Source organism: Manacus candei, unplaced genomic scaffold, assembly GCF_025592945.1.
Source record: "Manacus candei isolate 608988 ecotype Guabito, Panama unplaced genomic scaffold, ASM2559294v1 h1tg000028l, whole genome shotgun sequence".
Classification (NCBI taxonomy): Eukaryota; Metazoa; Chordata; class Aves; order Passeriformes; family Pipridae; genus Manacus; species Manacus candei.
Window position 1 is genome coordinate 33,054,349 of NW_026138076.1, and position 15,328 is coordinate 33,069,676.

Below are 15,328 nucleotides of genomic sequence, written 5' to 3' on the forward strand. Positions count from 1 at the left end.
CTCTCTACCCTCAATGGTAAAATGATCAAAACCTCTCCCTTGAGTTGACCATAGTGCACCGTCAAAAAACCAACAGAACGGTGATCCTGTTCTGAGCAGGATGGGATTTACAGTGTAAAGGCTGGGCCTCTAGATTTCTTCTGTAAGTCAATTGAGGGAGAGGTGGTTATCTCCGTACGTGATTCATTGTGTCCTTAGCTGTCTGATAACTGGGAGGAATTATCTTTTCTGTGCTGAATGTGGTTTTCATAGAACTTCATATGAAACCTCTCACCCAGCATAGCTTCTGAGAAGCTCTTTATAGGAGATGACTAGCTGGGATTTGGTGCCTAATGTGATGTCAGATGAGGTGAATCATTCTTTGTGATTAAATTATTCTGCTAATATGCTATTTACAGACATGGTATCTCCTTATATATTATATATATATATTTTTTTTTCTTTTTAGAACACAAAAACGGGGTAATCAGACATATAAAGAGAGAAATCACTCAGGCAGTAAGAAATAGGGGAGGAATGAGGAATGTGTGGTATGAGGGAAGTGGCTGTGTTTCATGTTCCATTTTGGCTACAAGTCATTTTGTAAGGGAGAACTGTTCTATGGCAGCTATTCTATTGGGTATATTCTCTTTCAATTTTAGTTATTTCTTAAATATTCTGGTTTTGCAAATCTTGATTTAAGCATTTCATGAATGTGAAGAAATAAGAATGAACTAGAAAAAGCTAAGAGTGTGAAGCTCTTGATCTGTCCTTCGAACAAAATACCATTTTCTCTTCCTTTGAAAAAAAAATTAGCCCACCCCATCCTTCCCCTCTTTTTCTGGGAGATGTTTGTCCCCCTCTCTTTTTGTTCTTCTTCTTCTTTTTTTTTTTTTTTCATTTATTCATCCAAAGTAAGTAAGTGCAGCAACAAAGGAAAACAAATTAGTGGAAGAAACAGGCTAATTTATTTAAATGTTAAGGCAATGGTCTAGCTATAATGCTCATCTTTTGGGACTTTTTAGACTTGTATTAGGAAATACAATATCCCGATGTTCATTTTTATGATTCTAGCAATGGGTGATGCTCTTAGGCTTTAAGTACCTCAAGAGAAAAAGATACTTGGAAAAATGTCTCTTTGTAAAGACAGGTGTATTGATACACCAAGAGATCGTGGAGACCATAAATGTCTTTTTAAGTACAGAGCTGACATCACTGTAGAAAATATATCAAATACTTGAATTATTCATGTGTTGCTGAAGTTGGTTTAGAGAAAAGAAGCTCAGCAGAGATACAGCTGTCCCTTTGTTTTGTTCTATTCCCTCAGTGGAATGAGGAAAGGTTTAATATTCATTTAATTAGGCAGTGTGGTAGAGGGATTTTGAAATGCTAATGGCTGGAATTATGCAAAACTTCAGAGAAATTAGTTTTATTTGCACTTCAAAAACACGTTTCTGCATCTTGTTAGATGGCACAGTAGTATCACCAATGAGCGCTTTTATTTAAATCTGGTATTTCGAAGAGAGCCATGGAGGGGCTTACATAATTTCCCCTACAAAGCAAAAATGTTTCCTCATGAAATGGGGAAGGAAGAAGGTAGCAAATGTTTATCCTTTTAATTTTTATCTTTAAGATGTTTGCTTGGGATTGAATGAAAACACAGCACTGCATTCCTGTCATAGTACTTCTACCTTCAGCTCAGAACTAGACAGCTTTTATCACAACTGGGGTTTGACTGTTAGCTCTTAGTCGTGAAGCCGGTTGTGCATGTTGAATGCTTTAGCATCTATGCTGTATGTTTTGGTGAAGAGCGCTGTAATACACATGGCAATTTATCTCTCCCCCACACAGGTGTAACCTTGAGGTACCCAACTCAGTTGTCACAAGGTTCCCTTGAACAGATAACTGGCTTTTATTGCAGGTTCAATATTTAGAGCTCCTGGTGAGCCCTGGTACAGACTGTTATGGAGAATAATTGATCTGAATTCATGAGACTGGAGTGAGGAAAGAACTAGCAGCATGTTTCTCGGGTTGCATTTAATGGTGTGAAGTGATTAATTTAAAATCATTTCAGATAGAACTGTTTGTTTTCACTCCTGTTATCAGTGTAGAAGCTTCAGGGAAGAGCCAGAAAAAAGGGTACCGGGGTCTCATTACAGACCTAATTTTAGTTTCCTGTTCTGAAGTTTGATACCACAGAGAGTGCCCACCCCTTGTTATCAGAAAAAAAATGGGGAACTTGGATTTCTTTAAGAATTTATTTAAATGTGGGAGGAGGAGGAGAAAACCACCCCAGGGCTGTTTTAAATAACTTTTGACTCTTGCCTTTGGGCACGCATATCTGTAACAGGATAGTTTAAACCCAGAGATTTTTCACGATAGCTACTGATCTTCAGATTTCTTACATCCATTTTTTTTTTGGGGGGGGGGGAGATGTGAAGGTATTTATATGCAACTTGCCTGTTTTTAAATACAGAAATGTGGCTCTGGTCTTACGGAAATCAAGACAACAGATGAGCTGAAGAATGTGGGGGTTTTTAATCAGCGAGCTTCAGTTTTCTATGCTGTCTGCAGTTACTTTGACAATTGTATTACCAAGATCCTGTTGCTGGAAAAGTTTTCTTTGAAAGGCACTTCCTGTGTGAAACTGCTACAGCTGTTGAGCTTTGGTTCTTTAGAATGGCTCTAGGTTTTTTGGAAAGGGAAATACCAACCTTAAAAAGCTGATCTGAGGTAAACAGACTATTGATGTTTTCAAACATTCCAAAACAATAGGTGTAGTGGTAGTAGAATGGTTTTTTGAAATGGTACGAACTTTTAAGTGTGTGGTTTGTTTGGTTTTGTATGTTGGTTGGGGTTTCTATTGTTTTTGTTTCCCTGTGGAAGTGTAATGCCAAATTTATTCTGAGTTTTTTCCTCCTCTGTACAGGTTTCTTGAGGGTCTCTGTATCTGCTACCCAGATAGTAAACTTTCTCTCTTTCCCTCCAGTAACCACTGCAGTGTGGTTCCAAGTGTGTAATCCATTTGGAAATCAAGGCACAGCAGAGATTGAGAGAAGGGCCCAAATCAGAGACACATGATTTTATATTACACTAAGTAACAAAAACTGCCCTACATCAATTGCTTTATTGATGTACGTATTTAAGACACTTGAAGCCTAGATTTTCGTCATGTAAATTAAACTTAGGAAAAAAATTCAAAAAATTTGTCTGAACTCTGGTGGGCTTTTGGGGGTCTGTTGCACTGACAATTGAAATTCCTAAGAGTCCTGTAGCAGTCCTGAGAGTTTTAGATATTTCAACCCCTCACAAACCGTCCCAACGCATTTCTTATACAAGGCCCATTGCTTTTATTTGTTAGATCAGGTACTGCCCTGCAGTTTACTCTCTTTCAGATAATCCATCCCCAGTCCAAATCTCTCATCTTCTCAAGTGTCATGACCCTAAAGAGTAATTTGTTAGCACTCCCTGTTATTGGTGGATTTGTCCTTTAAACCACCAATGTTTTCAGTCAGGAATTGTCCTTGGAATGCTAGAACATGCTTCCTTCTTATCACTAGGGGATCAGGCCCAACCAGCACAGGTTTATGAAAGGCAGGTCCTGCTTGACCAACTTGATCTTCTTCTATGACAAGGTGACCCGATTTGGTGGATGAAGTAAAGGCTGTGGATGTTGTCATCTAGACTTTAACACCCATTTCCTACAACATTTTCCTGGAGAAAAAGGCTGCTTGTGGTATGGATGGGTGCACTGTTCACTGCAAAAGCAAACTGGCTGGATGGCTGGGCCCAGAGAGTGGTGGTGAATGGAGTTATATCCAGCTGGCGGCCGGTCACTAGCAGGCTTCCCCAGGGATCAGTATTGGGGCCAGCCCTGTTTAATGCCTTTATCATTGATCTGAACAAGGGGATTTAGTGCACCCTCAGTCAGTTTGCAAACACCAAGTTGGGTGGCAGTGGTAGGAAGGCTCTCCAGAGGGATCTGGACAGACTAGATTGATGTGCCAAGGCCAGTTGTATGAGATTCAACAAGGTGAAGTGCCAAGTCCTGCACTTGGGCCACAACACCCCATGCAGAGCTACAGGCTGGGGGTAGAATGGCTGGAAAGCTGCCTGGAGGAAAAGACCTGGGTGTGCTGGTCAACTTCAGACTAAACATGAGCCAACAGTGTTCCCAGGTGGCTGAGAAGGCCAATGGCTTCCTGGCCTGTATCAGAAGTAGTGTGGCCAGCAGGACCAGGGCAGTGATTGCCTCTCTCTACTCAGCACTGGTGAGGCTGCACTTTGAATTCTGTGTTCAGTTCTGGACCTCTCGCTACAAGAAAGACATTGAGGAGCTGGAGCGAGTCCAGAGAAGGACAAGAGAGCTGGTGAAGGCTCTGAAGCACAAGTCTGAGGAGCAGATGAGGGAGCTGGGATTGTTCAGTCTGGAGAAAAGGAGGCTCAGGGGTGACCTTATCACTCTCTGCAATTACTTGAAAAGAGGTTGTAGCCAGGTGGGGGTAGGCCTTTTCTCAAAAGTAACAAGTGACAGGACAATAGGAACTAGCCTCAAATTGTTCCAGGGCAAGTTTAAATTGGATCTTAGGAAAAATTTCTTCACTGAAAGTGTTGTCAGTGTTGCCCAGCGAAGTGGTGGAGTCACCATCCCTGAAAGTCTTTACAAGTTGTATAGATGTGGCACTTAGGGACGTGCTTTAGAGATGCACTTGGCAGGTGAACATTTAACTTGATGATCTTAGAGGTCTTTTGCAACATAAATGGTTCTACAGTTCTGTATACTGAGCAGCACCAATATACTGAGTATGTTCATCAGTTTGTCAATTGTCTGTTTTGAAGAAGCTCAGCAGCCTCTCCTGAAGTTTTCGTTTAGACTTACCTCTTTGGTTTGTTTCAATACTATTAATTTGAATGGTGTTTTTTCTGGCAACAGACTGATCTCACAGCACAGCTGAATCTTGTATGGGTTTTCCAAGCAGATTCAAGCTTTGCTTGTCCGTTCTCCAAGCTAGCTGGTTGTGAACTTGCTGAGAACAAGGTGATGTGTAAGGTGATAAGCTGGAGCTAATGCACTTTACGCTCCTCAAAGTTCATTTGTGTCTATGTGGAGTGCAGGCAGAGCATATTCAGCCTGGGAAAGTCACAAACACAGCCTTTAAAGGATATATCACTCTGAATGAAGTCTTTACTTAAGAGTTGTTTGAAAATGCTAAGAGCTTTGTACAGGCACCAAAACAGAGAAGCAATTAGTTACGAGAAAAACATATTACTGAAAATATTTTTCAGCATCCATGGACTTTAAACCTGTTGCATAAAACAAAGAGCCAACAACAAGAATGAAATCAGTATCTAACTTTTCTTTCCTTATGAGATGCTGCAGCTGACTTGCTACTTCCTTTTAGTGCTGTTTCAATGACTGGATAATGACTGAGCAACGACAGACTTAAAATGCTGACGGTGGGTGCTAGATGGAAGGTTAATAGAGGAAGAAATGGAAGCAGCTTTTCTTCCAAAATGATTATGTGGCACTGTTGCATCTGGCAAAATTGCTTTTTTTGGAGAGGACACAATGTTTGATGGCTTTTCCAGTTTAATGGCAGGCTTTCAAAGTATTAAAAGTAATGAGGTACATCTCATTAAAGAGGCAATGCCAACTGATTGGCATATGTCTGTCATGGACATACATATGGCCCTCATGAAGTAAATGTTGTCTCTAGATCTTGGCAAATTCATTTTGCCAAGCTCAGAGTTGTCTTTGGTTTGAGAACTTGTTTTTTATCTTTGTTGCTACTGATGTTCCTCTAAGAAAGAGGGGGACTGAAAAAGGGGAAGAAAGCACTTTGTATAAGCACCAAAAGTCAGATTCTGGTGTCTCTTTTTATAGTAGTGGTAGCTTGTGGCAATGCCAGTGTGTTCTGGATCCTCAACAACATAGATGCTCTTGCTGCTTGCTAAATGTATAGTATGCCATGTCAGTTTTGTCACTTGTGTTTAAAGCTTTATTTAGCTGAATGGCAGTGTAGCAATGATAGGACCAAGAGGTAGAAAATGTGACCTTTTGGTGAAGTTCAAAGTAAAGCTTCAAGGAGCATCGAATCTTTAGAGTAGAACCTTGCCTGGAAGGAAGCTAGAGTACCTTCAATCATTCTTTGCACTTGGTAGAGGTACAAAAGGGTAGAGAAGTATGTTGTATTGCCATAGCAGGACCATAAAGCACAGGAAGAGATTGAGTACCAAGAGAATCTTGGATTCAGTTTGAATCTTTCTTCCTTTTAACCCTTTACAGAGTATGGTGGTAAGTGGAAACTGCTCCATTATTTTGCCCAGAACTTCTTTGCACCACTGCTGCCTGTGGCGTATGAAGACCAAGGTGTGTTGTACATTTACGGTGTCTCAGATCTTCATGGGGACCAGAAGCTGACTTTGAGGGTAAGTGACACCTCTCTCACCACCCTTGTGTGCCTCCTGCAAAAATGTGAGAAGCTGAAAGAGCACATCTTTGCTTAACAAGCTTCAAGCTATGTTCAGACACAATGAGGTGCAACTCTAGTCTTTAATCTTCTTAGGGGCAACACTGTCTTTTATTATAGTAGTGCGTACTGCTTCACAGAAGAAGGAATTAAGTGCTTTGCTTTCAACCTGTAGGTACAAGCCTGGAATTAACTATTCTATTGAAATCTTAAAGGGATTGATGGTTAAACAGAACAAAGTGTGAGAAATGGTACCTCACTACTTAACAAAACTGTTCCTGGGTGTTAGAACCAAATTAACTGACTAAGCAGGGGCAGGAAAAAGGGATTGTACCACTGCTTATTGGTACTCAAAGTATACCACTTTGGGAAAAAGGACTGGATTATTTTCTGAAATATTGATAGAACATCAAGGTGTACATTAATTGCAAGGTCACTTATGCAGTGTTATCATTTTTCAATTGATGCCTTAAACTGTTTTCTGATAATACTGTAGAAACTGATAGGATTTTTTAGGAAGTATTTGGGCTGCTGAGTTGCCTTGTAGACCACAGTCTTCCTTTTCAACTTGTTACATTTTGTTGCTGTTAATCATGTGGCAACCAGATCCCAAGTGAATTTAGGGACCATGTTGCACGATGAGATATAACTCCTAGCTTAAACTGTGTCCCATGTGAAAACTCTGATAAGGATGGAAAACCAGATCTGGAATGACTCACTAGTCATTTTGGAACTAATAGGGTGAGTGTGTCAAGTCCTGGTTCACTGGTCTGTCTGGTGGATTTCTATGAATTTTGAGATTTATAAGGTTGCTTATATATAGTAATATATGGTACAGAAAATGGTTGCAATTTCTGGATAGTTCGGACTAGAACTGCACTTATTGAAATTGTTTATTTCTGGTCTGAGTTATTCTAACAGACTTAAATTCAGATTTTCTGATAGCATCAGGAAATCATTGGCAGTAGGGTAGTTCTGATGAATACTGTATTTTGCGCTTCAAGAAAATTTGGAACTTAACTTTTGAAAGGAGTTAAGATCTATTTCTGACTGCAGACTCCTGTTGAGGTAAAAAATAACCTAAAATTTATGAAATAAATTGTAAATAAAATGTAATTCTCATTATGTGCTTATCTTCCAAATTATGCCTTTTTTTTAAAGGTATGTTCATAATACGTGTATGACGTTTGGAAGTGTGTTTTGCTGTATTAATATAATTTTCATAGTCTCTTTTAAGGTGATGCAGCTTGCTTCCGTTTAATGGTGATTATGCAGAAACTCTAGCTTACCCAGTTGAGTTACATCAGATAACACTGAGCAATCTTAAGAAAATCCTTTGCTTGACTTTTTTTAATCAAGGAGAGGAGGAAAGAGAGTCAACAAATTAGTCACTCACTAATTCCATTTCCCAGCACTCCCTTGGCAGAAATTGGCAGTCCCCTCCTCTGGAGGAGCCTGGAGAAAACAAAAAGTCTTGCAGATCAAAAACAACAACAGCTCCAGACTGCTTGAAATGGACTAACTGTTTTTAGAATGATCTAATTATTATGCCATATCTATTGTTTAAATCTTTGTAGAGTTTCTTGCTAGGTGGAAATCAGCTGGTACTGTCAGGAAAACATCTATTGCAATGAGCAATCTGAAACCTAGGATGCTGCACTGCTTTCATAGATGAAGCTTTTCTTCTAATATTTGTGCTCTCTCAATATGCTTCAATAGGTCGTTGTGCACACCTGGGGTTCTTTGGAGCCAGTATGTATCCTTGCCAAAGAAGGTGTGATTGTTAAAGCACAAAGTGCTGTGCCCATCTACAAGGAGTCCATAAGTGATGTTCTGGAAAGATGCAGAAATTGTACCAGAAAAAGCTGTGTTATTACTTTCTGTCTTGTGGGAGAAGATGGCCTCCAGAGTCCTATGAACCATTTCTTCCTTTCATCACTAAAGGATGCTGTAGGATTAGAAAAGACCCAGCTTAGTGTAAGCATCAATCATGCTAAATTACTGCATTTGATTTTGCTGATCTTGCTGGTTTGAGTGGTTTGCCTGCTATGCAGTGTCTGGTTCCACTGAATGTTCTTTCTCCTTAGTTGTTGCTGTTATAGCTTCCATGTTGAGTTCAAAATCAGATTTTTTTTTTTCTGTGTCACTATATGAATATCTAAATAAGACTGGTGGCTTGTTTGTTTGTTTTCATGTGTGTTTTTTGCCTGGGCTTTGTTTTTTTTTTCAAATAATGAAGCCTCCCTTTCATTTTTTAGACTGTCTTTCACCTGACTGCTGCAGCATTACTCCTTTCTTACTTTTGTGTCCCTAGATAGCAAAAAGCATCATGACAAGTGTTTTGGCTTGCAGGCAGTAGTGTCACTATTAGGTGTTCCTAGTTCAGTTGAGTGTGGAGTGCATTGTTGTCATGATATTTCCTCTCTTTCCTTTTGAAGTGCTAGTATTTCCTCTTGAAGTGCTCACACTCTAAGATCAGTGTACCATTGCTAACATGTAATATTCCATGATCCTTTCCTCCTTCTTCAACTCCCTGCCCTCCAGAAAGGGTTCTGATTTGTGTAATAGTGATTATTTCTTAATAGCTGACAAGTGTGTCAGTCTTCTGAACAGGCACAAAAAGCATCAGTGTTGTGTAACATTTAGTCAGTTTGGTGCTTTTCCTTAGATTTCTTCTGCTCCCAGCAAGCTTGCTGTGTATAGAGGGAGCATGCATGCTCTGTGTGTGTGTACACACACACATTTTGTTTTGCCTCACTTCTTAGCATTTACATTTTATTGCAAAATTCCTAATCGTCAGATTGGCAGGATGGGGACCTGTGCCTTCTCACATTTGGCTTTCAAACTGCAGCTTTGCTCTTTGGGACTAAACTAAACAAGGGTGGAATAGAGGTCTTTAATCTCTTTGAATCTGGACCAGCATAATTGCTTTACAAAAAGAAAATGGGCCAGATTTTCCCCTCTTATCTCGCAGTGCAGTCTGCCTCCTGCGTATACAAAGGAAAGAAATCAGCCTGTTTTTATTTTTTTTCAGCTGGTGGCACAATCTGGAGTCTGAGTCATGCTGGGGTTTTTTTTTTGTGGGTGACAACATCAATAATAAAAGCTCTGCAACTGGAGCATCGTTGGGAAATTTCACTCCTTTATCCCATAGCTGTGTTGTCTTTGCAGTACAGATAGCTAACAAGGATAAATTCAAAGTGGTCATCTTAGGAAAGCATGCATCTGTGATTAAAAGCATTATTCTGTTTAGCAAGAAGTGGTGCTTCTATACATAGTTACTAATAAGCTAACTAAATTTTCAAATACATTGCTAATCCAAGAGCTGCTGTTCATAGCATTGCTCTTAAAAAGCATGAAGACATTAGTGTTTCTTCAGGAAACATGAAATGCAAAGGATGCGTGCTTTTTGTTAAAAATGAAAGGCCTTGCTTTTTGTGTAACTGGAATGTGACGTCTGCACTGAATACAATTTGTTTTCTGTTTATATATAGTTAATAGGCATTTGGAAACTATGTTGCATAATATTTCATTATGGTGAATGGGGAGTGTTGCATGAAAATGCATCCTGGTTGGGATTTTAAGTCTCTCTGAGAGTAACTACTGGTAGAACTTGATATAAAACATTAAACTTTGTCCTGGTATTTTACAACTATTTTTTTTTATATTTTACTAAACACAGTATAAGGGCTTCACTGCCCTTCACCTCCTGTGTTACTGTGATATTTTTTTTTACCATCTTTTGCTTCTGTGTATTTCTACCATGGATTTAATTGAAATGGCAATTTAGTAGTTGTGAATTGGTCGGTTGAGTGAAGTGTTATGAAAGGACAAATCTCTTTCACTGCAGTAAGTAGAGGATACAAGTACTATGTGCAAGTCAGATTACCATTTACTCAGTTATTTTCATAAGAAGATGGTAGAGTGATAACACTTTGGCATTCTTCCACCATCTGTAGTATTCTGTAGCAAGGCTGTAATAACATTTGCAGTTTTTGCATGATTCTTGGATATGAATCCTGTTGGTTTCCAGAAGAGATTATTCATTTGGATCAAATGTGGTTGTTCAGTCTGTGTTATGGGCATGCAGCTCTTTTACCAGTTTGGGTGTGACTGGGGTCTTCTTTAACATGCATATTTTCTTTTATTTATTTATTTTTTTTATTTCTCTTTCAGGCTTCTGTATCCAAACAAGACGATACTTATATATTTGTTCTTCAGACCACTGCAATTGCTCCTTTTGTTTCTATGGATGTAGGGAGTATAAAAGGCAGATTTAGTGATAATGGTTTTCTCATGACTGAAAAGAAGAAAGTGGTTGTGTTTTATCCTTGGGAACCTACCAGTGTTGAAGAACTAGAAAACTCACTAACCTTGACCTCTCTGTTGGATGTTGTCTGAAAATACCTCGTTTCCTTCTAGTTATATAAACAGTGAAACAGGAGGAGAAGAAAAGTTAAAACAATTTTACTGAAGTTGAAGTGACACACAATTTGAGCCAACTGGAGAACATACTGTCTGTTCCTGTCATGTGTGAATTTTAACTGCTGGTTCAATGTAAAGATATCAACAGCAAAGCTTACATATAATATATGTGGTGTCTTGAAAGTACATCCATTTTTTTTTAGTTTCACTATGCTTTAAGTGGAAATTCATCTTACTATAACAGCAAGGTATGCTGGGGAGTGGGGGGAAGGGCAGGGAATGAAGCTGGGACAACCTCCAGAAGTACACCTCCAAGTTGTTTGATCTATCTACACCCAGATCAGGAGGGCACTAGTCCTACCCTTTCCAGACCTATGGCTGTCATCCATTAAGGTGGTCTGCCTGCCTCCTGCAAGGCATGAAACCTGGGCTGTCGAGTCAGACATCAGGCAGATCTGTTCCCCTTTCTGAAAGAGGAATTCAGTACAAGACTTGTTTTCTGCTCTCTTTTCATGCAAAATAAGCAACAGCCTTTGAGAGCTCTGCATCTGGCTTTGTCTATGCCCAGAGAGCTGCAGGTGCAGTCACAGACCTTTTGCTGCTGTGTGGCATCCCACATAATGTGCCATGTGAGAAAAGGAGCAGGGAGAAGAGTTAACCAAAGGTGCCAAGAGAAAGGAGGCAGTACAGAGAAGAAATGGTCACGTAAGAGAACCACAGAGGTGCAAGTGACTGTTTTTTCTCTACTAAATGCAAGGTGCAGCGGCTGCTGTTCTCACTCAGACACTGCTGCACAGACATTCTGTTACCTCTTGGCATTCCTCATGAGTGGTCCTGTGCTCCACACTGATCCTCCTCTCTTTCCAACAAATTAAAACCTCAACATTTTTCTTTCTATGGTTCCCCATAGAAGACACTCTTGGCTCATTATTACATCTGGTGGCACATTGAATTCCTTAGTCTATACAAAGTAATGGTGGTTCACCTTCCATTCTGTTTCCAACTACGTTTTAAAATTTTTAGGTTTCTCATAGAAATGTCATCTCACTTTGGCATTTAATACAAAGAAAATAAGCTTGCTTCAGCATGGTGGACTGCTGTAGCCTGTGGAGCTGAAAGCCTGAGGGTTTGGCTGTCACGAAATCAAGGCCAACGAGCCACTCTGTGAGCAGGTTGCTAAACAGTGGGCTTGTCTGTCAGATGTGGTTTGAAATGCAGCTGGGATCTTGCTGGGTTTCTGCAAGAATCCCCTCGCAGTCTGAGCAAGTATTAATTTTCCTGCAAAGCAGAATCAGCACCATAGTAGGTGGTGTTTGAACAAGCTGTACCGGTGATGTCCATCTGTGTTGTAAAAGCACCAGGTATGTGATATTTGCTGGGGGGGGGGGTGTCTCGAGCTCGTGTGGGGCAAGTGGCTGTTCCACTGGACACTTAGAGACCTTGGACTGGGGGTTGTTTTCTTGCAGCGACCACAGTTTTAATGGGCAGAGAGATGAGCATGTTGATAAATCCTTGGTGATCTCTGGTGCTTTTGAATTGGGTATTAACAAAAAAATTATATACTCCTGAGCAAAAGAAAGAACTTAAGGATGAAAGAGAAATGATAAATGGAAGTTGCTTACAAATTCTTTATTAGGTCAGCAAAACAACTAACTGCATTTGCATTGGAGGCTTTTTCTGATTCAACACTTGTCCTAGCTAAAAGAAGACATGAAAACAATCAAAATATGGAGGTGTATGTGCCAATGTTTATGCAAAATAAATAGAGAAAATGACAGTAATGAGTAAAACTTAACAGTTAGAAAATGCAGATATTGATAAAGGAGATTAAAAGTTATCTGAAAGGCATCCTGTGCCAACAATACAAAAAAAATTCTTCAGTTTTTTTTGGTGTCCTGGCATCAAAGTGAAATCAAAGCAGCAATGGTGTCAATATAAGGTAAGGATAAAAAAAATGTGGAAAAAATATGATTAATAAATACTGCTGCAGCGTATTAGAAAAAGGGCAGATTTTGTTGATGTCTTTCTCTTATGGAGAAATACTTGTTCCAGCAACATCTAGGTAGAACTTCAAAATGGCACTTAATAGTGTTAAAGAAATAGAGCTTTGATAGAGTCACTTGTTTAAAGACAGTCAAGAGGATTGTCTGGAGGTCAATGATATTTGTTCTTGGTGCATCTCAGCATAGGAGTGAAGTTTGAGATATGTAGAAAAGAGCTTTTGGATTGCTAGAATTTGGATAACTGTGACCTTGTTTAACCTGTCGCAAATTTTAGGCAAAATTGTGAAAGAAATGATGTGGTATGTGATAAATAAATGGTGAAGTGGCTATGCAACTAATGTCTACCAGCACAGTTATGTAGAACAGCATTCTTTTATGTTTTTTTCCCCTGTTGCTTTCTGCAATTACCAGATTGATGTGAAAAGGTTCAGGCGATTTTTTTGATTGCTGTTTTTGAAGGTCAGAAGCTCCCTAAGGAACAGGTCCATTCTTTCTCACTGGAGAGCTTTAATTCAGCAGTAGGTGCTGTTATGAAAGATTAGCAGTTGCTTAAGCCAAAAAAGCTTGAGCTCAAAACAGAATTTAATGGGGAAGGTTCACTTCTATTGTTGTCTTAATATCCTTAATACATCCTTTTGATTTCCTGGTGTTGTAGTAGGTGTGTATTTATAGGAGCTGTTCTCTGCCCCATGCAGCAGTGGCTGTAACATGTGCTTTGGTTAACCATTTTCCCTGGGTACTTTTGCAGTTGCATACTGTGCTATACTTGGTTACATTGTTCTACTGTTGTCTCAGATCAGGGCAAAGATAGGAATGCAAGTGAAGAGAGATTCAGGGTACCCAGCACTCATATCAACACATCCATCTGTAGCCACCTGAGTGTTGTTGCAGCTCCTGGGCAGCACCTGTATTGCCAGTTCTGTCTGATGGGCAGGGGTTCAGGAGCAGGAGCATTGGGAGGAGCATATGGTGAGTGTCATGGTGTTTGTCCTCAGTGCCATTAAATTATTGGTGGTAGCAGTAGAGGGGACTGGGCTAATCAGTGTTCTTTCAGGGTGGATCCTTGCTATGTTTTGTTCAAGGACCAGTGAGTTTACTTGTACTGGCGACCTTTCTTTGCTCTCGGGTCCCCTCTTAGCTATTCTCCACTGATGGCAAAAGTTAGCAGCCAGAGTGCACTTCAGCCATGACCAATGCCCTTCTAGAACAGAACTTGAGAGCAGGTTTGGGAAGAACACTGTATGGCATTGGCTGATTTGTTGTCCTAAAACTGGTCTCTGGCAGAGATTTGGCTCTGAACCTATTCAGGACTTGCAGAGACCATTTTGAGCTTTAGGGGGCACCTCTTTGTTGGTACTTTCTGCCACATGTGGAAGCCTTATTTTGCTCCAGTTTACTGGAGCATGTCCTTGGAAGCTTTTTCAAGTTCTTCTGCATCTTCTCCAGGAGAGAAGCATGCAAATGTATCCGAAAGTTCCTCTCTAAGAAAGTGTTCATAGTTTGTCAGTCTTTGTTGTTGCCTGTTGTTTGCATACCTTTTGGCCTGGACAGTTTTCTGGCTTAGAGGCACGTCTTTTTTTGGTACTTTTATTTCTATTAGTCACCTTTTGGTTTTGGAGATGTGTAGCAGACACATTTTTCAGGCACTTGTAGCAGTGTCAGGAGCAGAGAAACAGGCCAATGAGTTTCTTATTCTTGGGACAGGACAGTTGGGTTTTGTAGCTTACAAGCCAGTCTTTATACTGTCAGAATCACAGTTTTCTTTCTTACCCTCTGAGTAGTAAGTTAAGTCATCCAGGGACTTGTGGTTAGAATGTTTAAGGACATGTTCCAGTCAAAGAATTTGGTCTACATAACTCTGCTTTCCAGTCAGATGTTACACAATAGTGAAATCGAAGTCCCAGTTTAGTTTGAGTGGAAAAACAAAGCTTAAATGAAAAAAGGGCATCTTTCTGTAGGAAGTAGAGTCAGTTAGTAGAGACCCATGAATACCTGGTTTGATTATTAGTGTGTATCATGGCCAAAATAAAAGGTGTCTCTGGTCTAGGTGACTACAGCAAAGGAAATGTGCTGCAGCATAAAGGGAAACAATACCCTGAGGTGTCAGGAGGAAGGCAGTGAGCATGGCTGCTTGCCAGGACCTGTTCATGCAGCTCTGCTTTGGGAGTTGATATTGAAATTTTTTTGATGGGTTCTGTGAGTTCAAAGTGGTTCAGGATTGCTCTTTCTTTGCATAGCTTTTTTACTTTGAGACTGGCTGGGTACCTTGTTGACTCTGTGGAGGGGAATGGCTGTGGTAGAACTACTGGGCTGTGGATTTAGCCAGGCTTTATGGCCTGGTGGGGAGCTGGGTAATCTAGAACAGAGCTCTAAGTAAGAAAGAGTCTGTTGAGCTGGTGGCCTACTGGGGAAGCAGCTCTTGTCAGATGGAGGAGCTGAAAGTTTCAATCC

At 40.1% G+C, this 15,328-nt stretch overlaps 1 protein-coding gene across 4 annotated transcripts in view; it reads left to right on the plus strand.

Moving 5' to 3' along the window:
* Positions 1–15,328, plus strand: part of MANBA (mannosidase beta) — a 52,743-nt gene that overhangs the window by 36,316 nt on the left and 1,099 nt on the right. For all 4 annotated transcript variants that reach the window (XM_051790490.1, XM_051790491.1, XM_051790494.1 and 1 more), the window contains 3 exons: positions 6,266–6,408; positions 8,169–8,426; positions 10,626–11,122. In XM_051790490.1, the coding sequence (XP_051646450.1) occupies positions 6,266–6,408; positions 8,169–8,426; positions 10,626–10,850 (626 nt within the window). In that variant the 3' untranslated portion in view covers positions 10,851–11,122. The remainder of the gene's footprint in view (positions 1–6,265; positions 6,409–8,168; positions 8,427–10,625; positions 11,123–15,328) is intronic.